Source organism: Eubalaena glacialis, chromosome 8 (genome assembly GCF_028564815.1).
Source record: "Eubalaena glacialis isolate mEubGla1 chromosome 8, mEubGla1.1.hap2.+ XY, whole genome shotgun sequence".
In the NCBI taxonomy this organism is placed as follows: Eukaryota; Metazoa; Chordata; class Mammalia; order Artiodactyla; family Balaenidae; genus Eubalaena; species Eubalaena glacialis.
The window spans coordinates 70,002,843-70,029,215 of record NC_083723.1 but is presented as its reverse complement, the minus strand read 5'-3'; the positions used below and the strand labels follow the sequence as shown (position 1 = coordinate 70,029,215).

Genomic DNA, 26,373 nt, shown 5'->3' with positions numbered 1-26,373 from the left:
GGAGATGGGGAGGGCGGAGGTATGCAGACAGCGAGTCAGAGTTTCCCCTTGAAAGCCTCAAAAGTGTCCACGTCCTCAAAAAGGATGGAACCAATTTAAGAAGCCAGCCCCGTGGCCACGTCCCTCCCCCCTCCGCTCCCTCCTCTGCGCCCCCGCAGTCTCCTCCCAGCTGTGGCTGCCTGGGCCCCCAGCCCCAGCCCTCCCATTGGTGGAAGCGCTTTTGGAAGCACCCTCGGGCCAGAGAAACTTTGGCCGTATAAATAGGGCAGATCCGGGCTTTATTATTTTAGCACCAAGGCGGCAGGAGGTTTCGGCGAAGTTGGAGGTACTCGCCACGACTGTATGCCTGCGCCCGCCAGGTGATACCTCCGCCGGTGACCCAGGGGCTCTGCGACACAAGGAGTCTGCATGTCTAGGTGGTAGACATGCTCAGCTTTGTGGATACGCGGACTCTGTTGCTGCTTGCAGTAACTTCGTGCCTAGCAACATGCCAATGTAAGTGCCTTCAGCTTGTTTCGGGCAGTCTGGGAAAGAGGTTAGATGGGTGGGCACCTGGTCTGAAAAGGAAAACCTAACGAAGTTCTAGGTACAGCTTGGAGGGAAGGCTCTCTGGCATGTGGAGAAACGCTGGCATTTATGAGAAACATGGAAAATACTTTAGAAATGAAAACAAAAAGGCTCGACTCTCGCCAGAAGTTAGGGAACTTTTCTCTCAACTCAGAGTGAACCTGTTAACTTGATCTGGATCCTGCAGTTAGTGAAGCTCAAAGGGAGCAGAAATCCTTTTCCTTAAAGATGAGATATTAACAGACATGATGAAGGAAGGCAAAGGCCTCCGCCTAAAAGGCCCCAAAACTGCACTGATGCCCACCTTGTGAAACTTGAGGCCTGGTTTAGAAAGCCCTTAATTTAGTAATAAAAAAAACTCACCCCCTAAAGGCTTTTCTCTTCTGGGTGTTTTAAGACTGGTCCGGATGATGATGATGATGATGATGATGATGATGATGATGATGATGACCATCAGGCGCCCTCTGGAGGGAGGACAATGAGAGCACAGGGGTCCAGGGCTTAAGGTTAATGGAATCCCCATTTAAAGACTCCACAGGTTTATACAGAGAATGATCTGCATTTCTCATTGAAGCCAATCCCAATAGCTAGTCAGTGTATCCTGGGAAGAAAAATGGATACATTCTGAAAAGTAAAATTAGCTTCTCATTTCATTACCTGGTCATGGAAATGGTAACATTATTTAGCTAAAATCTGCCCTGCCTTTTGTTGAGCCAGAGTTATCTCTTTAATATGTTCCCAAAGACAGGCATTCTGAACATAGCAAGTCGGGAAATATCAACACTGATCTGAGATTCAGGAGACCCGGTTTTTCCCATGACTCTGCCAATAATTTATCATGTGACCTTGGGCAAGTCAAACCGAGCCTTTTCTAAAATGCAGGATAGAAATTGGATGGACTCCAAGGCTGCTTTCCAGCTGTAGGTTTTATGACCAGATTTCCATGTCAAGATAGAATGAAGAAAATCAGTCTGGTTTTGCCTTGAAAATGGCTGACTAATTACCAAAGATACTGACTTGATGGGGTAAGAGGGGGATCTGGCCACACCCAACACTCTAAAAGTTTGCTCCACCCACATGCCACGGTGTCTACCACTGCAACATTACTGATGCATTTGTGTGTGTATGTGTGTTTTCTCCCTTCATCCACTTTTAGTATACACACTGTGAATGCTAAGGAATAGTTGCATTGAACAAATTCACATTACCAAGTTCATTTTTTTTTATGAGATCTGAGAGTGGCAGGGGGAAAGAGCTGTCTCCTAGAGAAAAGATGAAAATAGACCTAGGGAAGTTTGGAGGTACAAAGGGCAATTCACCTTCTGATCAACATCCAACTACAGTCTGAATAAAAGTTACCGAACACACATTCTTCAAAGTGGCTCAGTCTGAATAATTAAAAGGCAAATTTCCAAAATCATAAGAACTTCCATTAATCAAGTCCAGGCATAATTATTCTTCCTACTGATGAACACAATGAAGTAAACATATCATTTTCCTAATTTAAAAGTAATTCTCATAAATTGCCCTTAAATGTCAGTGCTGGATGTGGTCCACCCTCCTGAACTGTGACTGTTGCAGCAGCTGTTCCCACTCCAAATGACACACGTCTTGGCCACCTAATTAAAGCAATTTTTAGGGGTGATTCATTTTGTTGCCAGCTTGGCCTTATATCCTGTGTTAACCTATAATTTTTATACCGTAGGAGAGGAATTCAGTCTTTAAGGGCTTATAGCAACTATGGCAAAGGGGGAGGATATTCCTTTAGTGTATTTTTCCCATTATTTTTCTAGATCTTTAATCCACAGTTTTTCCATTTATACAGAGCAGTTCTTCCTCGGGGACAAAAGTGATACACATTGGTAAAATGACCTTACCTAACTTAAGTGAACCTATTTAAAGCAAAATTTCAGATGTCCAAATGAATCCATTTTCATGGTGACTTATTTGCAAATTAGACCTTTTGAAAAAGGACATTAAGAATGGTACAAACTCTGTAACGTTAATGTTTTAGAAAAAAACTTTAGGTAACGTACTTTCCTAAATTTCCCCCTTTTAAAATTTTTAAGTATCAAAAATTGTCTAAACTAATACAAATTATTTCCTCATCAATATACTGGTTTTGCTCATATTCAGTGATTCACCTGTGCAATATAGCATCTTAATTACTAAACATTAGAAGTATCCTTTAGACACATTAATATTTCACAACATTTATAAAGTAGTAAATAATTAACAATTTAATTCAAAATATATTTACATATTAATATTGAAAACAAATCATCCTGCTGATCCCTGCCATAATTTTGACATGCATAATTTCTAAGTCATTAGACTATTCTTAATAAAAAATACAATTTGTCTTTTAATTAGGTAAGTCAATTTTATAGACTAATATACCCATTTGTTAATCACTGCTAGTGATCAATGAAATAATACTAATAATTATTTCTTTCTTTCCCCTTTCCTCTATAGCTTTACAAGAGGTGAGTAAAATTATTTTTAGAATTTGTTATTTTAGACTTTGATTGCCTTGGCCACAGTAACGTCTTCTCTGGGGAAGGAAAAGGAGGCTGTATTGATATTGACCAACCCAAATTTCCAAAATAATCATCAGGAGTTATGGTAGTCAAACCTTTCTGGCTGCCTTAGAAAGTACCCACCCCAATTTCCGAAATGGGCGGGGCTACTGAATAAGACCACCCTAAAACGAACACCCATAAGAAAAGAGAGTAAATTATCCAGTGGAAGTTTGGGTTTTAGCATCAGCTGCTACGAACTAGAAGACTTCACCAAGCTAGAGAATTTTATCACTCCCTTGGAATCATTTGCAAGATTATTATGAACAAATTCTTAGTTCATGAATTGAATTTGAGGCATAATTACAGATAAGTATATATCTGGCTTCTATACATATTTTATTTTATTTATTGGTAAAATTTAAAATTGTGCTTTAAAATATTAAGATAATAGTAATGCATAATATGTATAATCTGTAGGTATGTTTGTACACTACATGGAAATGGGAGCCATTTTAAAATTTATATAATCTTCCTCATAATAATCCTTTACTTATTCTTTTCTAGGCAACTGCAAAAAAGGTAAGAATCCAATACTTCTCCATAGTACCTGAAATGATCAGAGATAACTTACAATTTAACTAAATTTATGGTACACTACAGAAGGAAAATACTTTGTCAAGATTTTGCCCACATGAATATGCATTAGCTAAACCATAAAATAAAATAGCTTTGATGTGTAAGATAACAAAGCTTTAGTATCTTCCAGAGTCATCTCTAATTATACCTATATTATACAACTGGTGATTTACATACTAAAGGAAAAGAAAAGACTTGTTTTTGTTCTGGAGATGGAATGAGTATTATGTTAGTTATAGGTGATAAACAAAAGTTTATTTTAAAGGGCTTTGACTATATAAATATGCTGTTATCGATGTTACAAAATGATAATTTTATCCACAGAAATCATCTTTTTAAAAATAGTGGTCATAATATTGGCCTAATACTGGAGACTATAGCCTCCAATCTCCCAGTTTAAAAAAATTACATGTAATTATAATAAAAACAAAATACTTTTGTCTATTGTATTGTGCCATTTTTATAGCTACTATCTAATAACATTATGGTTAGATCAGCCTTACCGACTAATTATTATCAAGAATGTTTTGCTCATTCACTGGAAATTACCTAGACATTTATTATTGTGCTGTTTCTACCTTCCTCGTAGGGCCCAACTGGAGATAGAGGACCACGTGGAGAAAGGGTGTGTAATTTTTGAACTATTAAAGGGCTTTGGCCCATATTTTAATAACTACATATTAGAAACTACAGGAGACTGACAATTTATAAGGATATTATGTATCCAGATAATTGCCTACCTTTTAAGCAAATAATGCCTTACAGAAAGTGAATAAGCATTATTATATATAATCAGTATTCTTTTTAGGTCAAGATTATCCTTTAAGAAAGTAGAACTATTACAGACAGCCATATTCTTTGCATGGTCTATCTTTCTTTGTTTTTAGTTGACCTGTCCAACACATACATAATGGAAATATATCTACCTACCACCACATGGCCCTTCTCTTTTTAACATGTTTTGTTTGCTTTTCAAGTAAGATCTCTTATTTAGGCTGGGAATAATAGTTAAACAGCAGCCAACAACATGTTTCTGTCTAAATTAATAAATGTACAAGTTAGGCTTGCATTTTATTCATCGTATTCTTAGATCTCCTTGCTATGCTTATGTGGCATGTATAACTACATGGTTTCATTATATGACACTTTCATCAATATATAAATACCTATACCTTGTATCCATCGAGAAGTGCAGACTTAAATGTATTCCACTCAAGCAATCTATTAGAGGTAGGGTTATGTCAGTAAGTTACTTTAACAACATAAATAGTGTTAATGGTAGGAAATCTGCAGGATTTTCTACCCTGTGATAAAATAACTATTAATTATTATATCAATCTGCTTTCCACACATAACATACCAAAACAATTGAGTAAGTTCATCAGTCAGAAACTGACAATCAATATACACAGTACATCACTGTGCACTGTTAACCATATGAATTTATAGCTATAAATTTTAGCTATAATTTTTATCTTCATTTGAATACTGGAGCTCCATTATGAATTAATATCCAATGGCTGACATAGTCCTCTTCCAAGAGGAACTATCCTGTCTTGTGTCTTCTTCAGACACCAGCTACTAAAAACCTCCTTCTAAAATAGACCCATGTCAACAGTGGCAAATATGGCATTTTAAATTTCCACACCACTTGTACATTCTGACCAACTGATCTTACCACATGTAATCTGAGGTCTCCTTTAGGTTTCTGCGGAGTCTGTCTAACCCTGACTTAATTCTCTTTTTACATAACAGGGTCCGCCAGGCCCACCAGGCAGAGACGGTGATGATGGTATCCCAGGCCCTCCTGGTCCACCTGGTCCTCCTGGTCCCCCTGGTCTTGGTGGGGTAAGGTGTCTTAAGTATCGTTAACTTTTAGCTAACTTCAGTTTCTTACACCTGTATTGGAAGAAGATTCATTGTGGAATTTATTTTTAGTAGTTTTAAGGGAGAGTCTGCTATTTGGATATTAGTATAGTATTTTATTTCATTTCTTTGGTTTCTTCATTCAAGATTCTGCTTTGCCCGATCTCTTTGTGAGCCCTTGTCAATTACAGGACAGGTCTTTGTGTTCGCTGAAGGTAGCTGCAGCCCTCGTGACCATTATTTAATTTGGGAATTTAATATCTTTTATCAGTAGGGCACAAATAAGAGGTGTTGCATTATTAAAAAGTTTGATTAGATTGAATTATAAATGAAATCCCTGATCTTAAGCAATTTCACAAACATCCTACTCTTTTTATTCTCCTTGGCTTGAAGTCTACTGAACCAACATTCAAAGCAGTTTTTGGTTTAATTTGCTTGAAACTAATTTGAGAAAAGTACATTTCTCTTTTTCATTAATATCTTCTTTTAGCTTTATGCTTTAACAATGGTATGAGCGCCAAATGGCCTCACTGCAGGAAGGAAAACATATTTGCTTAATTGGTTAGCACTATGAATCAGAAGCCTGATTCTAGTACCCAACTGTATGCCAGTAAAATAAGACCTTTCTCCCCCAAAGATCTTATTATGATTGCTTATCTACTGAGTGCATTAAAAAGCACCTTTCTTAATAGGTCTACCACTGTAAGAGAGATCATTAACAGTAAAGCTATTACTGTGAACTATTTTTTAAAAGTTTAATCTTCCAAGGGGCATTTTAATTTAATTTTCCTCTAAACTTTAAAACTCTTTATATCCTTTTTGAAACTACAGCAAGAAAAAGGTCTCTTAGTCATTTTGTGTAGTCATGGAGGAGCAGGGCAACAGGTAGAAATATAAAGTTGTTCTCTTGGTTTCTGCTTAATTTATCAGGGGCCCTCACTGACTTTTAAAGTTTAGAAAGCTGTCTTCCTCAGTGTACAGGTAGTGGGTGGGGATTTGAGTGAGAGGGATAACAGGGCAGGAAAAGGTTTAAAAATAAGGTAGGGAAGCTCCCTATTTCAAACTAGGTGTGGACTAAATTTTAAACTTGTATCTCTCCTGAATTTTTAGGAATTTAGCTCAGTATGGAAGTTTAAACTAATAATTATGTCAGAAATACTGCTTCCTTTTAAACAACAACAGAAAAATCTTTAGAAGTAGAATGAGAAAATGAACTACATGCCAACAGTTATTTTTATATATATATATATATTTTTTTTTTTTTTCCCCATCTAGAACTTTGCTGCTCAGTATGATGGAAAAGGAGTCGGAATTGGCCCTGGACCAATGGTATGCTTATCTCTTTTTATCTAGCCAAAAAATTACTGAATAGAGAATTTACTTTATGTTAAATTTCATATTGCCATTTATTTAGCTACCTAGTTTAATACTCAATACTCAGATCAGATAAAAGCAGCAGCTCTCTTTGTATTCAAATCTATAAAAATCTAAGCCTAGGTTAGGGGGTTCGATTTTTTTCTACGAACATGCCTCCTTAGGATAGATCAGATATTTATATCCAAGAAATAATCTCTGGACATAGTAATCATAATTTAGGTAAACCAACTTAATTCAGAAAAGTAATCACTCTGATTAATTTTTTTATGCCCTTTAACATTGCCTAGAATTTGAAGCAACCCACAGAGATGCAGAACTATTAAGTTCTATGAACTTGCTGGAAAGGATCAGCAAGTTCTAGTGTAGCCTGTTCATTTTCTAGGTAGAGAGTTTAAGCCCTTTCCCAAGGTCATATATGTGGTTAATGACAGAATGCCAGGCAAGATGTCTGATAGTCAACATCATGGCTCATGTATCCAGTACTTGAATAAAACATTACTTTATTTAACAAGTATTTACCAAGTTGGTCTTCGATAAGACCCAAACTATATTATGCATTTGGGATATAGCAGTGAATATGACAGATTCCCACCCTCCCTCAAGGAATTAACAACATAGGAAATGTTTCTTTTTATCCGTCTTGATAAAAAATTCTTTTTTAAAGTCTAATTATAAATCAGTATAGGAGAGAATATGACTATGATGATGATGGTCTATCTTTAACAAGTAAACCTTCTAACAAGCATTAGTGAGATATGTTAGGGGAAAAAAAAACTGATATGAGCATGCAAAATATATACTAGTATGTAAAAAATAGAGGGGAAAATTGCTGGAAATAAAAATGTTAAGTTGATTAAACACTGCAGTTTAGTACATACCCACACATAATTTAGTGATTTTTAATTAATTGTTTGCAAACAAAGGTATTTATCTGCCCAAGTTAAGATAGTCTTTAAAATATAAATTTTACCTGGACAATGCATTCAGTGCTCTGTCTTCAAAAGATGTTCTGCTGGAGCTAATGGTCCGCAATAAGCTAATACACTGTAAGGGCAAGACAATATTTTCTGTAAATTAAAACTCTCACTTGAGAAGTAATATGCCGTTAATTGATGATTTCCAATTTCCTGATTTTGCATGGTAATTTAAAACATTCATATCTGAAATGAAGAAGTAGAGATTTTCTTTTGGCTTTGTTTATATTGGATATTTGAAATTAGCCATTTCAGCTAATGCTGGACATTAGTCAGTTTTAAAGCAGTACCTATATCTCAAGAAGAAGCTAAAAAGAAAAAAAAGTAAAGCATTAATTAAAAAAAAAAAAGCCTACATAAGCCTGGAAAATTAATATGGATTTCAGATTCCCCTGACTTTGGAACATCTCTCTGGGGGGCATAAAGCAGAGTGTTTTACTTTTAAATATCAGTGAAATATACTTTAAGCTTGCACATTCACACACATTCACAGACATATGTAATCAACAGATATGTTTCACAAATAGGAGAGACAGGCAGCAATAAAGCATTAAAATAAATTTCCATGTTGGAAAATCAATAATTATAAAACCCCACAGGGTTCTTCTCTGAATTAATGAATAATCATCGTCCATCTCACAGCCTCCACAAAATAAACTACCTTTTATGTCAATGAAATTGTTGCACATACATGGAAAAATGAATAAATATAATTAAAAATTCATGGTGTCAAGGAAAAAAATTTTTTTTTTAACTTTGGGTTTATTTATTTATTTATTTATTTATTTATGGCTGTGTTGGGTCTTCGTCTCTGTGCGAGGGCTTTCTCTAGTTGCGGCAAGTGGGGGTCACTCTTCATCACGGTGCGCGGGCCTCTCACTGTCGCGGCCTCTCTTGTTGCGGAGCACAGGCTCCAGACGCGCAGGCTCAGTAGTTGTGGCGCACGAGCCTAGTTGCTCCGCGGCATGTGGGATCTTCCCAGACCAGGGCTCGAACCAGTGTCCCCTGCATTAGCAGGCAGATTCTCAACCACTGCGCCACCAGGGAAGCCCAAGGAAAATTATTTTTAATGTACACCTAAAAATATTATTTTGATTGAAAAGTGACAGTTTAACTTTGAAGCAATTTCTAAAACCAAATAAATAACTCATAATTAAGATGATGAGCTTTTTAATAAAATCCATATTATTTCACTCTAGGCATTAATACAGTGGGGCAGACTTGACTGCAGAGTCCCCATGCTTGATGTGTCATGAACAAACTACCTGAGACTTGTCTGTGCAATATATTCAGCATTAGAGGAATGGCCCCTACAGAAGAGTTTGCACAGGCCTTGCAAAGGGGAGTCACAATGTGTATTTAGCTCCCAAACTAGTAACACTCTGTTTTACTCTGTGTGCTACAGAATGAAGAACAAAGGGGAAAACAATCTGCTGTCATTTGGGCCATATTTTCAATAATAGTAGCATATAATAGATTCTTCCAGTAGGATGTTTCAATAATATTTTATTTTTCCTTCACCCCTTACTATATCCACTTTTGTTTGACATTTTCATCAGTCACCAATAGCCCTTAAAGGAGCTATAAGGTTATAACAAACCTCCCTCTAATCATTAAGAAAGACTTTTGATCCTTTTCAATTTATGCCCCTTGTGGCAATAAAAATATCAATTTCTTAGCTGAGTATGATATGAGGAGATGACATATGATAAGGAAATCCAAATGGAAATGCTTCGTCAGCTGCATGAACGGCAGTTGTATATTCTGTACTGTGCAAAGACTGAGTCACTTCATTGCATTAGAGCAATCTCAATATGCCCAGTTGTGCACAACTTTAAGGAACCTCTGGCCACCTCATCTAACTGAGTTCTGATTTGGATTAGGAGGGGCAAAGGTGAAAGCAAAGGCAGAGAAACAGTGGAGGAAACTTGGGTCCTTAAATGCTTCCTTGAGAGGAACAAAAACTGTGAAATGAGACCAGGACAATTCTGTTCATTTGTCCATCACAAAACGTCTATGGCACTACTAAGCTAGTCCTGTCTAACCCAACCCTAAGCCATGACGACTTGTCAGTGCTAACTATATCTGTCCTCTTTACAGGGTTTGATGGGACCTAGAGGCCCTCCTGGTGCATCTGGAGCCCCTGTAAGTACCGAAAGCTTGTAATCTCTCTTATGTAAAAAGAGAATTAAATAAAGGCTTGGAACGTGACATACTGTTTTTTCTTAGGGCCCTCAAGGTTTCCAAGGACTGCCTGGTGAGCCTGGTGAGCCTGGTCAAACTGTGAGTACTTTTCCCCCTTTGTGATAAATATTTTTTTCAAGAAGTTTCTTAATATAGCATTAACAAAACAATGGGTCTCCCATTTTCCTAGGGTCCTGCAGGTTCTCGTGGTCCACCTGGCCCTCCTGGCAAGGCTGGTGAGGATGTAAGTATTTACTCTTAAGCATTTCCAAATGCCATTTAAATACTCCTGCCTCAACAGAATTTCTAGATTCAAATTAAGTATTCTGCCAAAAGCTGAATATGCCTGACATAATTTTCCCCATATGGATAATAACATTTTAATGAAATAATGATTAATTTTCTTGTATTTAAGGAAATATAATTGTTAATTAAATATATATTTGGATCCACATTTTTATATGATGCCTTTTTTCCCTGTTGTAAAAACCAAGATGCCCCGACTTTCATCTGACAGTTTACCAAGAAAGGGTTTACCCTATGATGCTTTCATGTTTTAGGGTCACCCTGGAAAACCTGGACGACCTGGTGAGAGAGGAGTTGTTGGGCCACAGGTGAGATTTTTTTACAACAGTATATAGTCCAAACATCAGAGGTATCATATATAAGATAGTTGCTAAAACTAGAGTCAGACTAAGTGGCAACATAGATGTCATACTTATAACACTCACTGAAGGCATCTGACAAATAAAGGAGCCTAGTTAAGAATGCATACAGGTTTTATTAATGCAAATAATGTAATATTAATGATGGTGAGCATCCTTTAAACAACTAAATCGTGTGTTCTACAAGTACCATAGTATTAGTTACTCAAATTAGAGCAACTTATTTGCTGCTCTGTGCTTACACATATACTAGTCTTTGATTCCAAGCTTGGACTTTGATGAGAAGAAACACTTTGGAGGGAAGAAATCATCGTCTTTTTATTCCGTGTTTCTTTTTAAGGGTGCTCGTGGTTTCCCTGGAACTCCTGGACTCCCTGGCTTCAAGGGCATTAGGGTGAGCACATTCTTTACCCACAGAAGAGAAAATGTTGATTACTTTTAGTAAAAACCTCAACTATATTTAAACTCCTGGATGACACATATTTGCTTCCAAATTCCTGGAATTTGCCGGAGTGGAGAGAGAGTTAAAGGGTAAGGTGGCCGGAAAGTAAAGTGGGGTGTAGTTTTTTTTTTTTTTTTAGTCTGTTCATAGCTTCCAAGAAAGGAGGATCCCTTCAGGGAAAATGGTATAAAATGGGTATAACTTAAGAGGTATTTAAAACCCTCTGAAGATCATAAAATTATTAATGATGGAAAGTACATGAGAGAGAATCTAGTTCTTTATCCTTCCCTTTCAAGTGTAGGGAGGTTTAGTGACTTACCTAGGGCAACAGAGGGAGTTTGTTGGGAGCTGGGGCAATGGGACTCCATTCTACAGAAGCAGTCACAAGATTCATGCAGGAGATATTAACTGCAAAGATACAAGATGTTTGAGTTGACCAAACACTGTAATGGAATAGCATTTTAATAGTAAGGATTTGCCTTTCAGGGTCACAACGGTCTGGATGGATTGAAGGGACAGCCTGGTACTCCAGGTGTGAAGGTAAATACTAAATCAGAAGCACTGTTTTTAAGACAATTGATTGTAATTTCCCATCGCCATCAGAAAGTATATTTTTACTGAAGGCTAATCATATTCTGAAGCATATCTTATTTCCTCTTCAATACTTTAAATCCCTCAGTGGTGAGGACTATGGGATTCTGTAACAAAAGGCCAATTATTAATAATATTTATTTAATTCAATATCTATTAAGCAATTGAGATTAAAAAAATGTCAATAGTGTCTTCCTCCATTTCCTTTCCTCCTATAATTTTAGTCGATCTCTGCAGCCAAAATAAAAGTAAATAAACATATAATCAGATATTAGAACACTATGTTATTTTAAATAGTAAATTCTCCTTTGCCATGCACTAATTAGATGGGTACATTCATGTCACAATATACTTTTCAACCTCTTTCCTGTGATTTATCTGTGCACACTCAAAAAAATTTTAATTAGGTAATTAAAGTCTCAGAAGTGTGTTATCTCTTGGCCGGGCTCTTCTCTGACAGCGTTTTCAACTATAAAATGTACTCTCTCCTATTAAGGAGATAATGTGATATTAAAGTGAATACCAACGTAATCACAAATTAATGAGTAAGGAATACTAGTGGGACCAGAAAGGAACATGAATATGGAGAATCCGTTCTAACTTTCCAGCTGCCACACCAATGGATAAGGTCAAACTCATTCTCCCTGGAGCCTAATATAAGAGCTCAGACTACTGATCACAGCATCATAAAGTGTTAGGGCTGCAAGGAGCTTTGGAGACCCTCTCATTTTGCAGATGAGGGAAACTGAGGCTTAGAGAGAGTGAGTGACTTGCCCAAAGTCACACATCTAGAAGTTAGAAGGGCACAGGCTAGAATTCCTGACTCCCACTCTAGTGCTTACTCACAAAGAATACACTTCAGATAGAATCCTAGAAATGAAGGGTCCTTAAATGGTCTCGAAAACCAGGTTTCTTCTATATCTAAATTAGATTATCTTGAAGGAAAGTTCCTTTTCATGTGCCATTGTATTAAATTACCACCAGCACCAGCATCACTACCACCACTACCCCCACCAACATGGTTTTTACTCAAGATAAGAATGTAGATTGGAAGTAAATAAGACAGTTTTATGAAATATTATGAAGCTTTAATTTTTCATGCATATTTTATAAAAATAAAAATATTGAGTGTTCAAAATAACTTTAAAGAGGATAAATATGGTTATGTTGAAAGCAATTTATCCTATCATCTCTTTTTATGTTATCATTGCTAATATATAAGCCTAGTCTAAATGATATCCAAAATCTAAGGGGAAAATTAGGGAAAGGGTAAATAACACTCGACCACATCTCCCTGATTCTGTGATATTTGGTATTATCTAAATAAAAACCCATATTTTATAAATTTTTTAAATGTATGTGATTGGCATAATTGAGAAACAATCTATGTAAGAAATGTTACAAAATATATGAATGGTTGAAATTGAAGTAATAGTGTAAAAATTACCAAATCAGAAGAAAATAATTGATATATATAATGAACAAAAACTCAATCCTTCTTTTCCATGTAGGGTGAACCTGGTGCCGCTGGTGAAAATGGAATTCCAGGTCAAATGGTAAGTATTGATTACTTTATTGTAAATCAAAAATGTGTACACTCTTTGCAAGCTGGAACTTCTTTAATGTTTTTGCTAATTACCATTTCCCTTGGCATTGTATTCTTTGATATTTTTCTAATGGCCTTCTGCATAGTTAATTGAAATCCATTACCTTTTAGCTGGAATTAGAACAAGACCTATTTATTTCTAGTGGATTCTTGCGCATGTTGGAAATTGGAAAAAGGAAATGATGCCTGTAACTTTTTCTTAAATTAGCATTCTGGATTTCAATGGAAATATTTCTGCTTCTAGGGAGCTCGTGGGCTTCCTGGTGAGAGAGGACGTGTCGGTGCCCCTGGCCCAGCTGTGAGTGCTTCCATGTTTGTTCATTTTTATTCTTTTTTAAAATCTTCTAATAGGTGCCATTTAACTTTCCACTTGACTTTTTTCTTTATTTTCTTCATAGGGTGCCCGTGGAAGTGATGGAAGTGTGGGTCCTGTGGGTCCTGCTGTAAGTGGTGACACTGAGGAATTTGGAAGGGACTGAGAGTGTGGGATGGGAGCTATCTTCTTTATTAATTCCCTATGAAATAACACCATTTTAGACACCTTACCAAATGTTCTAAGAGGTCATTTAAAGGTTCTATTTATAAGAACTACTATCCCTGAGGTTTGTAATTGATATATAAAGTAAAATCTACCTCACCTGGGATACCTGGAATGTCTTCCCTTCGATAACATACCAATGACAACAGATTAGCTGTCAGTTTTCTCTTTGCCAACATTAAGTAAGATCAAGCCACTCTAAGCCACTTCAATCTTCTGTTGTTGTTTTGTTAATTTACTGAGAGGAAACTTCTTACCACCTTCCCCTTTGATTTCAGGGTCCTCTTGGCTCTGCTGGCCCTCCAGGCTTCCCAGGTGCTCCTGGCCCCAAGGTAAAAATGCTGGTGACCATTGTCATTACCTTGATAAACATTTTGTTGTGATGTGAAAGATAGGGACTGTGTTTGCATATAGATAATTACAGAACAGGTAGCTTAATTAGTCCCTCCTTCAAAATGGATACAGAATCACCAGTTTTCTCAGATACAGAATGACCAGTTTTCTCACTCTAAACTTGAAATAGATGATCTCTCTGTACCTGAGCACTATGAGCATAGATAGAGATGGCAACATGGAAACTGATGCCCTGGGGTTCCTCTGGGATACTCCCAAACTAGTTGGGACTGACTGGCTGAGAACCAGAGTCTCTACCAAGAGAGACAGAGGTAGGTGAAGATAGCAATGGTAGCCAAGATGGCAGAACCAGGCCAGGAAGATAGGAACACAAACCCCAATCTGTGGGACCAGATCAGATAAGGGAAATTATTGCAATTCTGAAGAAATTTCATAAAACTTGGTGACCTAAAAACAGAGATATGCTATTTCATTATTTGCTGACTAATGCCTCGATGTCATTCCTGTTTTTAGGGTGAACTTGGACCTGTCGGTAACCCTGGTCCTCCTGGTCCCGCGGGTTCCCGTGGTGAAGTGGGTCTTCCAGGTGTTTCTGGCCCTGTTGGACCTCCTGTAAGTAGCCACTGTCATTAACTTCATTGAGTAGAAGGAAGAAAACAAAAAGAATGAAGGTGGGGTCAAAGAAGAACAGAAATACTCCTATGAACCATATCTTTCTCCCTTCCTTTTCGTCACAGGGCAACCCTGGAGCCAATGGCCTTCCTGGTGCTAAGGGTGCTGCTGTGAGTATATGGCTAAAACGTGCTGCTGTGGTTTTAAAGGTATTTTAATGGATGCTGTCTCTCCTGCCAGTTGTCTCATGAGGGACCGTGCTGCGTTTCTTTCCCAGGGCCTTCCCGGTGTTGCTGGGGCTCCTGGCCTCCCTGGACCCCGGGGTATTCCTGGCCCTGTTGGTGCTGCTGGTGCTACTGGTGCCAGAGGACTTGTTGTAAGTGGTCATGGCTGATGCTTTCATCATTCTGAAATACCAGCTTTACCATCATTTCATCCCCATCTAGACTTCGTCTTGTCGTCTTATCATCCTTATTTCTTCCTTAGCGTTTTCAGTGTGTATTTCTTCTGTAAGTTCATGCACACGTATGTATACTCTCTCCCTCACACACACACACACACACACACAGACACACCCCTCCTGCTATCCTAGAACATTACCCAAAGGTCAGTGAGGCACACTTCTATTCTATCAGTCTTGTCCTTTCAACCAAGACCATTCCCCTGTAGGTCGTTTAAATATGAACCAAGCATATTTCTTAGAGAACTAAAGCTCTCTTTATTTTGATTCGTAAATAGCCCCTGATGTTTGTCTTCCAGAGAGTTGTGACAAATGTTTGTCATTTGACCACTGTTTTGTATTGGACCCTAGGGTGAGCCTGGTCCAGCTGGTTCCAAAGGAGAGAGTGGCAACAAGGGCGAGCCCGTAAGTAGTTCTATAATCACAATATTATGGAGTTACTACTTTTTCAATCCAAAAAGTAATACTTTCACTTTTCTTAAGTTATTACTTTTTTTTTCTAGCTAGATATGAACACAAATTTTACTTTTCCTGTGTCCCCTTCTTTTGTTTTTTCATTAAATAGGGTGCTGCTGGGCCCACGGGTCCTCCTGGTCCCAGTGGCGAAGAAGGAAAGAGAGGCACCACTGGTGAAATTGGATCCACTGGCCCCCCAGGACCTCCTGGGCTGAGGGTAGGTTCCAAATGCTCTTGACACCCAGACATACCAGAGGCACCCATTCATTGGGAATTGGTCAGAATTACTGAGTGCATTTTCTAGATGAAGGAAACATCTGCTTTCCATCTGCTTTATTAAATCACTGACTCTCAACTTGATATGTTATAAAATTGGTCTGGAAACAATGTTGACCTACTTTTGCAGAATGTTTCCTCCACACAGTCCTTTGGGGTTGGGATGAAGTTTTTTGGCTTGGTTTGTAATTGTATCTCCCCCTTAAGGTCATCAAGATTTCTTGCATGCATGCCATGTTTCAATAAATTCTGCCCTACCTGATATAAGGATTCTCTCCAATTCTTTTCTATTTCATGTACTTTGTTACAGGGAAATCCTGGTTCTCGTGGTCTTCCTGGAGCTGACGGCAGAGCTGGTGTCATGGTAAGTTGTCTACTACTCACATCCTGGGAAGGAACTTGATGCTTCTGGCCGTGGGTATGTCACTGGAGTTAACAACCTCCCCTCCCTTTTCTTTTTAATAGGGCCCTCCTGGTAGTCGTGGTGGAACTGGCCCTGCTGGTATGCGAGGTCCCAGTGGAGATTCTGGTCGCCCTGGAGAGCCTGGCCTCATGGGACCCCGAGTAAGTTTCAGATTGATTTTGAGCAAGTCACACCTAGCACTGTTTCCTTTTCTAAAGGGATGATTAATATTTGAAGACAACAATAAAAAAAACAAAAGTTAATTTGTTAGTAGACTTGCTGATGGTTCCCTTTTTAATTTAACTTTATCAAAGCCCAGTAGATATTTTGATGAATTTAGTTAGTTCATACATTTCCTATTTATTACTTGATACAATGGCTGTGAGGTTTTTGGAAGAATAGATTTATTTTAATATATCCAAATTGGGTTGGTTCTCCTATCAGCATGAATCTTTTATCTCAATTTGTGAGTTTTATATAAGGTGTTCATGAAATATATTAGGACTATACATTATCAGTTTATTAGATTCATAAGTGAATCATTTTTCCAGCGATCACAAAGTGCTGTAATGTATTCAGCATCACACTAGCTATGGAGAAATGACCTTTAGATCTGTAGACACTCTAATCCATAGCAATAGAGTAATTTTTTGCCTCCATTATCTCTTACGGATGAGTATCAACTGTCATTGTACCATAAACAAGTAATAAAGACACCAAATATAGCAATTTAAAAAATCCACTTTGAAAATTACTTACTAAAAGTATTTGTTTTTCTATTCTAAGGTAAAAAACATATACATTTTGCACATATAGTATGTTGCTCAACAGTTTCTTGAGATATCTTTAAATGGATCAGTTGCACTAAAATTCAGTAAAAGGAAAGGCATTAAAAATAGAAAGAAGAAAGTTTTCAGAGCTCTTTCATACCTCCCAGCTAGTGGCTAATACCCCTAATGTTTTGCCCTAGTCAACAAACAAAAAGTGGGGGGAAAGTGCTTTTGTGAGATTTCAATTAATTGGAGCCTTGAGTATATGTGTTAAAGTGCCAATAGGAAAGCATCCTCATTTATTTTATAGGGTTTTCCTGGTTCCCCTGGAAATGTTGGCCCAGCTGGTAAAGAAGGTCCAATGGTAAGTATCGCTTATATTTTCAAGGACACTTATTGCACCCTTATCAAGTGTTTCCTGTAGCTTATTTATATGTGAACACATTGAAAATAAATATTAGCCACATACATATCTGAGAATGAAAAGTAATAGATTGTAATTACAGAGTCCAAATGAACACAGGAGCAAAAGGAGAGAAGGAAAAAGAAAAACATGGCAGGGAATATTGAAGAGGGTGACAAGGGTATGAAAAGAGAGGAGAAAGAGGGAATTGTGTACATATGAGATTGACTTGGATGTGCATGTACTGACATCCTATTTAGAAAAGGAAAGTGGATTCATAATTTATTGACACTTTATACAGGAAGCTCTATACAATCAGAAGATGATTCTGTTTCATCCTGTGGCAACATCACAAGCTTGAGGTTGTGAGGCCCTGTTGATGCTGAGTAAACTTTAAATAAACTCTGGTTTCAGGGCCTCCCTGGTATTGATGGCAGGCCTGGAGCAATTGGCCCGGCTGGAGCAAGAGGAGAGCCTGGCAACATCGGATTCCCTGGACCCAAAGGCCCCACTGTAAGAATCACCACGACCTCTTCTCCCTTGGCACTTTTTTGCCACATTTCACCAAAACTCTTATTATTTCTCTCCTGCCTCAGTCCACTGTACCTCAAGGGGGTTCCTTTCAACACAAGAAAACTGCAAGCCACTTACCACAACAAAAGTTGACCTCCAGTGTATCATTGTGCTCCTGCTGAAAATCCACATCTTGAGTCATATGCTCCTGCAGACATTAAGTGTACTTTATTGTATCTGGAGCTGCATGATGATGGATCATGCCTTAAATAACAGAATTCAAGGACTAGGAATCTAAAAAAAGAAAAAAGGCAAGAAATTCACATTTCAAAATTGTCATGGTTAATTTGACATTAAATATTTTTTTTTTTAATGTTCATTATAGGGTGATCCTGGCAAAAATGGTGAAAAAGGTCATGCGGGTCTTGCCGGTCCTCGGGTAGGTACTAACTTCTCTGCGGCTCTATCCACATAGTATTCACGTAGGATACACATCTTTTGAGGCCACCTGATATCATTCCATCACTTTCTTTCTAAGATGGCATCCCCAAGCTTCCTTTTACCATCACAAAATGTCTTTTCTCTTTAACCACACTTATAAGGCAGTGAGCTATGACGAATCAGAATGTATATTAAGTCAAAAATACTTATGGATGCATTTGGTTTTTATTTAATTCATTTTGTGATTAAAAGGCTATGAATATGCTAGTAGCATTCTGACTTTCATAAATTGCCCTTCATCCATGGACTTCCTATGAGCCATATCACAAGTTAGTAGGTAGTATTTGGGCCTTGGCCACAATGTGTTTAATTCATGCTGAAATAACAAGGTTTGTTGTGAGGAAGTAATACATGAGGGAGGCTTTGGGGTATCTTAAATTGTCTGACTCACAGGCAACTAACTCTGAGCCTTTCTGTTGAACATTTTAGGGTGCTGCAGGTCCTGAAGGAAACAATGGTGCTCAGGGACCTCCTGGACTACAGGTGAGTATTTCTCTCACTCTTGCTCTATTTTGCACTAAAATGAATCTAGTCCCACAAAAATGGCCATCTCTTTTTTTTCCAGTCTAAAAGTTATGTAGCTAGATAGCAATGGTGGCATGTATCTCTATGTATGTAATCTTTCCTATCACTTTCAGGGTGTCTCAGGTGGAAAAGGTGAACAGGGTCCCGCTGGTCCTCCAGGTTTCCAGGTAAGTCAGCTGAAACATACAGACTACTGCTTTTGGTCAGACTCTCCAGCTGTAAATCACTATAACACTCTCCCCGCCACACAGAACATGGTTTCAGAACTGAAGCAAAGAAGCGTACATTTTTTTCAAGGCAAACTTTTCTGTAATCCTTTAATAACACATAATAGTTAGTGATCATGTTGATATTAGCTATTTCCCCAAAAAACCAATTATTAGAAAATCCCCCAAATATAGCCATAAAGATTGAGGTTTGTCTTTTTTTCATCTAGGGTCTGCCTGGCCCTGCAGGTACAGCTGGTGAAGCTGGCAAAGCAGGAGAAAGGGTGAGTAAAACAAGTGATAGTAAATTCGCCTAAACTTGGGACTTTCCCTCTGTTTAATACCCTACTGCAGTGCAATTATAATATGCAAAAGGAAACTTCATATTTCATATGTTAATGATAGTGTTCTACATATGTTGGTACTGATGGAGAGAATGAGCCAAGTTACTCATTTTCATTCAAATTACTTTGTTTTGAGGATTGAATGAAACATCACATTATGGAAGTACAATATCATGAACATTCCATTTAATAGCCTTACTTTTTGTATTGTTCTTGGTAATGTTAAAATACAAATTATTTGCCTCTCCATAGTAAAAAAAATAAATGCACTGATTTTCCATCAAACTAGACCCTGAAAAATTGCTTTTAATGTTTTTCTTGGCATTCAGACATGACACTGCTATTCACAATCAGGGCATGAGTTCTGAGTCATTTTATCTGTAATTGTGATGAATGTGCCTCAATTCAGTTACATTCTGTGGCCTGCTCTCCTTTGTCAACAGTGGGGCACATTAAGGAGACAGCTGGTCAGTAATAAAGGAGATACACTTGGGTATACAATTAACTAGGTAATATGCAGAATATGATCATTTCTATTAAGAAAGCAGTCTGTTATATAACTAAAAATAGGCAATGTCTGATATTGTTCATCATCATTATTTATTATATTATCAAAGGAGATAGTCTTTTGTCACTTTTTAAAAAGCAATAAACCAAATAATGAGAGAGTAAAATTTTCTGATACCAGGTTCTAGGATAGATATATATTTAATATCAGTGGAATTCTCACTTTTTTTAAATCTTTCCGTACACCACCGAAAGCTCTCTTGTTCCTAATAGCCTGTGTACTTATACACTCACGTAGGTAGAGCCTATCTGGCTTTATTTCACTCTCAAAACTTTTCTAAATATCATAAACATAAGTGGATTTAGAGAACATACATAAGTTTCACACTTTATTTATTCTCATGTTTTGCCTAGGGTATCCCTGGTGAATTTGGTCTCCCTGGTCCTGCTGGTCCAAGAGTAAGTGTTACTTAACTTTCATAAACTTCTCGCAATGTTTTTAAAACAAATAGTGCCTTCTCCTAAAAACTATTGATGACCTTGTAACAGCAAATTCCTGACACTCTTCTGTAGTCAAACATAATCTGCAGAGAACATTCAATTTCTAAATTGATAGTAGACTTTTTATGCAATTGCTCATATTTCTTATTCAAAAACCACAGGATTATAAGAAACATAAATGAACTAATATATGTATTATATTCAGTGATTTATACAAACAAGTATGATATATTTATGACAGTGGCTCGACCTGAGCTAAGGAAAAGTAATATCTTACTAAGATTTAAAATCAAATTTTGCAACGTGTGTTGGTGTTCAAAGTCTAAAAGCTGAAATCATGAGCCTACTTTTATTTTAAATATTAAATAAATTGATGTCGTTTGTCTGTGGTCATTAGAATAACTGGAAAGATTAGTTGGCCCCTAAAGTATCTTGTTTTGTGGCTAGTTACCATATAGCTAGGATGCCCAAACAAATTTACTGTCATAGAACCATAGTATCATAGAACCAAATTATAACAAGGGCCTTTGAAACAGTTGCAATGTGAACTTACATGTTAAATATTCTGGACCATAGAATACTATGTTGTAGTGATATTTACATGCAAATTGGGAAATATTTAGATAGATAGACACACATACACACATTTTCATACATATATTCTCTGTTAACTATATTATAGCTGTTACATCACTATTGCATGCAATTGTATAAAGAGAGCATAGATACGAAATATCTAATCTTATTTACATCTGGCATTGCTATTCACTTAAAATGATGCTACTGTGCATAACTGGCATCTATTTTTACCTATGGACCTATCACAAAAAAAGGAAATGAATTCCAAAAGTTGAATATTATACTCCAAAAGCAACAAATTTTGGAGTTGTAGCCATAGAACATTAGAGCTGAATGAGACCTTAGAGATTATCTCATCCCATCCCTTTCATTTTACTAGTAGAGAAATTAAGGGAAAAATCATTATAATTTGCTAGTAAATGGCAGAACTAGGATTCAAAAGCTAAACAAGTGTGAACTCTAATGTGTAAAATGGTATCTCTGAAAATGATGAACAGTGTAACACTTCTTCTAATCCCCTTTTCACAGGGGGAGCGTGGTCCCCCAGGTGAAAGTGGTGCTGCTGGGCCTGCTGGGCCTATTGGAAACCGAGGTCCTTCTGGACCTGCAGGGCCTGATGGGAACAAGGTAAAACTTTGTTACATATTGCTGGTTTGGCCCAGTGTGCTCTAGAATAAGTAAATCCTGTACAGTAGTAAATGAATTGTTTCTCAGATTTTTTTTTTAATTTATTTCCAGTTCTGTGATGATTTCCACCTCAGTAAATAATAATCTGATTCCAACAGACCTGAATTATTCCAAAAGAGGCAAAACCCCAGTGTTCTACACACATAAATGAATTAGTATGGGTTTTCACTCTTTTCTCATCACACTATTTATACTTTTGTCTTAATCTAGAAACATCGTATACATTTGGACACTATTTTTAGAGAATGAACTTGTACCTTCCCAACATCCTACTTCATAAAGTAAAATTTCAAAAAGTAATCTCAATTTTAATAATAAGAGAATTTTATGATGATAAAAATTAACTGGACAGTACATTCATCCCAAAAACATAAGCCTGAAAACTTGTGTTTCAAAATAGAATCTGTGGTTTAGATCTTAAAATAGATGGAATTAGACATTTCTGAAAAACAGATTACTTCAACCACAATAAAGAGAAGGTAACTTATATTACTTCTGATTCTTACCTTTAAGGGGTAAAGATTTGCTATAAAAGGCTGTTTTGGTATATGGAAGGATATTGGAAAAAATAAAAATAAGGTAAGTGGGAGAGAGGAAGTAAGAAAGGAAATATTGGTTCTGTGAGAAAGTACTTTCAAAGGGTTTTATCTCAGGAGCGAGTCAACAGGTTTTAAGTATGTGGAATTGTAAGGTTTTATAGAAAAATGGAAGCTATAGTCCACACTCTTTAAGAAGATTAGAATGTAAACATCTCCCCAGTTGATGAGATCTCTTTCCACATTTCCTGTCTGAGCTAAGAGACTTAACCTTGAAAAATGTTTGTGGGCATTTTTCACTCTCTGCCTTCCATTGTCGTACCCTCTTCTCTCCCATGCCTGACTTCCTTAAGAGGACCGGGAGCAGGTCATAGAAAAATCACAGGCACCCATCCTACTACCCTCTTCTCTTTAGTCACCGTGTCATTAACAGCATCTCCCTGGGTTATATTCTCCCTCCTTTCAGTAGGCCTCCTTTGTGTCTCTAAGCAGGCGAGCATGCTATCCATGAAATGTTTAAATTGGAATGCTTCAAGAGTTTGGCTCTTCATTTTCTTCTTGTACCACAGAAATAACTGATTTCATGTGTGTTTGATTCAAGGGCGAACCTGGTGTGGCTGGTGCCCCAGGCACTGCTGGTCCATCTGGTCCTAGTGGACTCCCAGGAGAAAGGGGTGCTGCTGGCATACCTGGAGGCAAGGGAGAAAAGGTAGCCTCTCAGTGTTTGACCTCAATACATATTGTTGATGAACTCTCACAAAGAAGGCTGTGCAAGGTCAACCTTTTTTTTTTTTTTTTTTTTTTTTTTTTACAGTTCTTGGCAGGTGGTCTGGTAGCATTTTGATATCTATCTATATACATGTCCCTCTGCCACCTAGCACCTACGCATTTCTAAACTCACTAATCTGGCAAAATTCCTTGCTACCATGGAATTTCACGCAAACAGATGGTGTTGAGTAATACATGAGGCTCATTTTAATGCCACTAACAATAATGCCTCAGCCTGCCCTAATTAATGGGAAGAAGCTATACTGAACAGCTGTCAACCGTGCTGCTGCATTAGTTATGCCATAAGAGTGATCAGGCACTGAAGCCCATTGTGATGTTGCCTTATAATTCTGTCCACATGAATTTGTACCTTGCTTGATTACACTTCAGGAGGGTGTATGGAAATTAGAAAAGAATATTTAACACTAATCTGGAAAGGGCCTTGAATTATTTTTTCCTTATTTTTTTCCTCATTCAATATTTTATAGAATGGTAGGGAATCAAAACATTACTAAAGATCTTAAATGAATAAAAGTATTATAGCATCTTCTGTAAAAAAAAAAAAACTGCGGATTAATTTTGATTCAAAAATTTGGCCGGAAGACAAAAAGTTGCTCTTGCTTTTTACTTTCAGGGTGAAACTGGTCTCAGAGGTGATGCTGGTAGCCACGGCAGAGATGGTGCTCGTGTGAGTAGAATTCTGTTGGTGCTCAGATTGTTTTGTTCTGTTTTGTTTTGTTCTGTTTTGTTTTGTTTTACATTTCACTCAATTTGAGTTGAGAAGCTTTCCAAAACTGAACTGACAAAAGGGGGCTTCAAGTTTTGTAAAAGAGTATTCCATTCCTTCCTGGATCTATGACTAATAATATCATTTTACATGTTCCAAAAGAAAAATTCAAATGAGGACTTATCCCCTTGCAAATCATAGCCTGAATTTTCTACCTTCCTTAGTGTTAACTATACCAAGTACAAACTACAATCCAAAATCTCTAGGTTTAATAGAACATTAAATGATTGTTTAAGTTATCATAGGGTCTAAAAAAAAACAATAATTCTTACATTTTAGGAAGCCAGTACCTCTAATAAGGTCCTATTTATTCAAATGTATACCCTAAGAATTTATCACTCAAAGAGCAGCCCCAAAGATTAACTGTTAATGCCTTGGAGATGCCAATGATAATCCCATAAAGGTATAATAATCCTACCTAGAGTGTTGATATCATGGCTGTTCCAGGCCATAAGCCACTTGGGCTCTTCTCACCTCTCCCTCAGGGCTGATAACTCCCTGTGGCACATTCATCATATCCTTTCTCTGACTCACACAGTCCTCACAGTTCTTAGCAAGGCTAGTCATTTGCTACTCTCCAGGGAATTTTACAAGAGCAGAGACTTCAGATCTCCCCAGTTCCTAACCTGCCCGTGACTTAGTTCCATAACCTTCACCACTAGGGTACTCTCCTCCTGAGAGTGCCTTCTAATAGTCTTGATAATTAGAACTGAAATGCTTCAAAGGCTTTCTTGATGTCCACCCAGAGTGTCCAGTAAAAGTGTTCAGTCACTGTATAAGCACAGCAAGGGGAAACAGCAAGGGTCACTTTTGACGGTATGGGGGTGTTATTAACAAGACTTGTTTTCTTTTTGGTACTAGGGTGCTCCTGGTGCTGTAGGTGCCCCTGGTCCTGCTGGAGCCAATGGGGACCGGGTAAGCATGCATTTTCACTGAGTTACAGCTCTCTGAGCCAATGGCGGTATCTAAAATTCCCTGCCACCCTGGCCCCAAAGGGCCCTGGCAATTCATTTGTATGGCTTGGTATAAAGCCCATTTATTTAAAAACTTATCCATTAGTATGGGGCAGCAAGAAACAAACGCTGTGTGTTTAAAGTTCTCTTTCCCTTCCTATACACGTGCCAGGTATCTGATCTATACTTCAATCCCTATCATTTGTTTTAAAGTCTTTTAAAGTCTTTCGGGGTTGCCCATTAACAATATCCTAATGCACTGAGCCTTCTTGAAGCCTTCATTGTAAAAAAAAAAAAAAAATCAATAATATACATAGTGTGCCCATTTCACATCGAACAGTCCACTTAAAATAGACCTTATTTATTGTATTGCACAAATTGCAGCAAATAGATCAGCCCTGTGTCCATCTAAAAATTAAAATGTCCTCCTCCTGGTATTGTGGGCACTGATTTATAGTGTTTTGGCAAGTGTATGACCAATACCACTTCACCCTCCAAAATTAATACAATATTATGCAGAGTAAGAATCCATTTCACTTTTCTCTGTGAGATGTGAATTAGTTATCTCTTTGGATGCAACTGCAAACTCTGACAAGAGCCCACTGTCTATGCCTGTTCCCTCTCCCTCCTAACCTCTTGGAGCATTTGTGTGAGGAACACTGACACACTCATGTTTGGCCCCCTTATAGGGTGAAGCTGGCCCTGCCGGTTCCGCCGGTGCTGCTGGTTCTCGTGGTATCCCTGTAAGTAAACACCTGGGTCGTCTTAGACACTCATAACTTCTAGACACTGATGAATCGAAGATTGCTAAGACATTTTAAAATCCCTTTTCCCACCTAGGGTGAGCGTGGTGAGGTTGGTCCCGCTGGCCCCAATGGATTTGCTGGTCCTGCTGTGAGTATCATGTAACGAAGGTTAATCTGAAAACATTCCAAGTTAGCAAGTAGAGTAAGTTGGAACACCTGAACTGTAACTGTTCCTTTCCAACAGGGTGCTGCTGGTCAACCTGGTGCTAAAGGAGAGAGAGGAACAAAAGGACCCAAGGGTGAAAATGGCCCTGCTGGTCCCACAGGCCCCGTTGGAGCTGCTGGCCCAGCTGTAAGTTGAATTCACTGATGGTCAACACAGCCTGTGCAGTTACCCATGAAATCTTATAACTCAACATAAATCAATCAAGTGCCTGCTATACATCAGGGAGCATACCAGATAGAAGACAATTTTAAAATAAGAGTTAACATTTGCATACGACTTTACACATTATAAT

At 37.7% G+C, this 26,373-nt stretch overlaps 1 protein-coding gene across 1 annotated transcript in view; it reads left to right on the top strand.

The window, feature by feature from the left end:
* The first annotated feature begins 225 nt into the window (after nt 1–225).
* The window catches only part of COL1A2 (collagen type I alpha 2 chain), a 36,121-nt gene continuing 9,973 nt past the window's right edge, over nt 226–26,373 (top strand). The window contains exons 1-37 of the mRNA XM_061198560.1: nt 226–495; nt 3,043–3,053; nt 3,654–3,668; nt 4,315–4,350; nt 5,481–5,573; nt 6,867–6,920; nt 10,043–10,087; nt 10,172–10,225; nt 10,317–10,370; nt 10,687–10,740; nt 11,132–11,185; nt 11,720–11,773; nt 13,336–13,380; nt 13,675–13,728; nt 13,829–13,873; nt 14,247–14,300; nt 14,836–14,934; nt 15,060–15,104; nt 15,212–15,310; nt 15,746–15,799; nt 15,960–16,067; nt 16,437–16,490; nt 16,592–16,690; nt 17,610–17,663; nt 18,117–18,215; nt 18,601–18,654; nt 19,146–19,199; nt 19,355–19,408; nt 19,678–19,731; nt 20,713–20,757; nt 21,907–22,005; nt 23,203–23,310; nt 24,004–24,057; nt 25,018–25,071; nt 25,799–25,852; nt 25,950–26,003; nt 26,100–26,207. Coding sequence (XP_061054543.1) covers nt 426–495; nt 3,043–3,053; nt 3,654–3,668; nt 4,315–4,350; nt 5,481–5,573; nt 6,867–6,920; nt 10,043–10,087; nt 10,172–10,225; nt 10,317–10,370; nt 10,687–10,740; nt 11,132–11,185; nt 11,720–11,773; nt 13,336–13,380; nt 13,675–13,728; nt 13,829–13,873; nt 14,247–14,300; nt 14,836–14,934; nt 15,060–15,104; nt 15,212–15,310; nt 15,746–15,799; nt 15,960–16,067; nt 16,437–16,490; nt 16,592–16,690; nt 17,610–17,663; nt 18,117–18,215; nt 18,601–18,654; nt 19,146–19,199; nt 19,355–19,408; nt 19,678–19,731; nt 20,713–20,757; nt 21,907–22,005; nt 23,203–23,310; nt 24,004–24,057; nt 25,018–25,071; nt 25,799–25,852; nt 25,950–26,003; nt 26,100–26,207 — 2,295 coding nt within the window. The 5' untranslated portion in view covers nt 226–425. The remainder of the gene's footprint in view (nt 496–3,042; nt 3,054–3,653; nt 3,669–4,314; nt 4,351–5,480; nt 5,574–6,866; nt 6,921–10,042; nt 10,088–10,171; nt 10,226–10,316; nt 10,371–10,686; nt 10,741–11,131; nt 11,186–11,719; nt 11,774–13,335; nt 13,381–13,674; nt 13,729–13,828; nt 13,874–14,246; nt 14,301–14,835; nt 14,935–15,059; nt 15,105–15,211; nt 15,311–15,745; nt 15,800–15,959; nt 16,068–16,436; nt 16,491–16,591; nt 16,691–17,609; nt 17,664–18,116; nt 18,216–18,600; nt 18,655–19,145; nt 19,200–19,354; nt 19,409–19,677; nt 19,732–20,712; nt 20,758–21,906; nt 22,006–23,202; nt 23,311–24,003; nt 24,058–25,017; nt 25,072–25,798; nt 25,853–25,949; nt 26,004–26,099; nt 26,208–26,373) is intronic.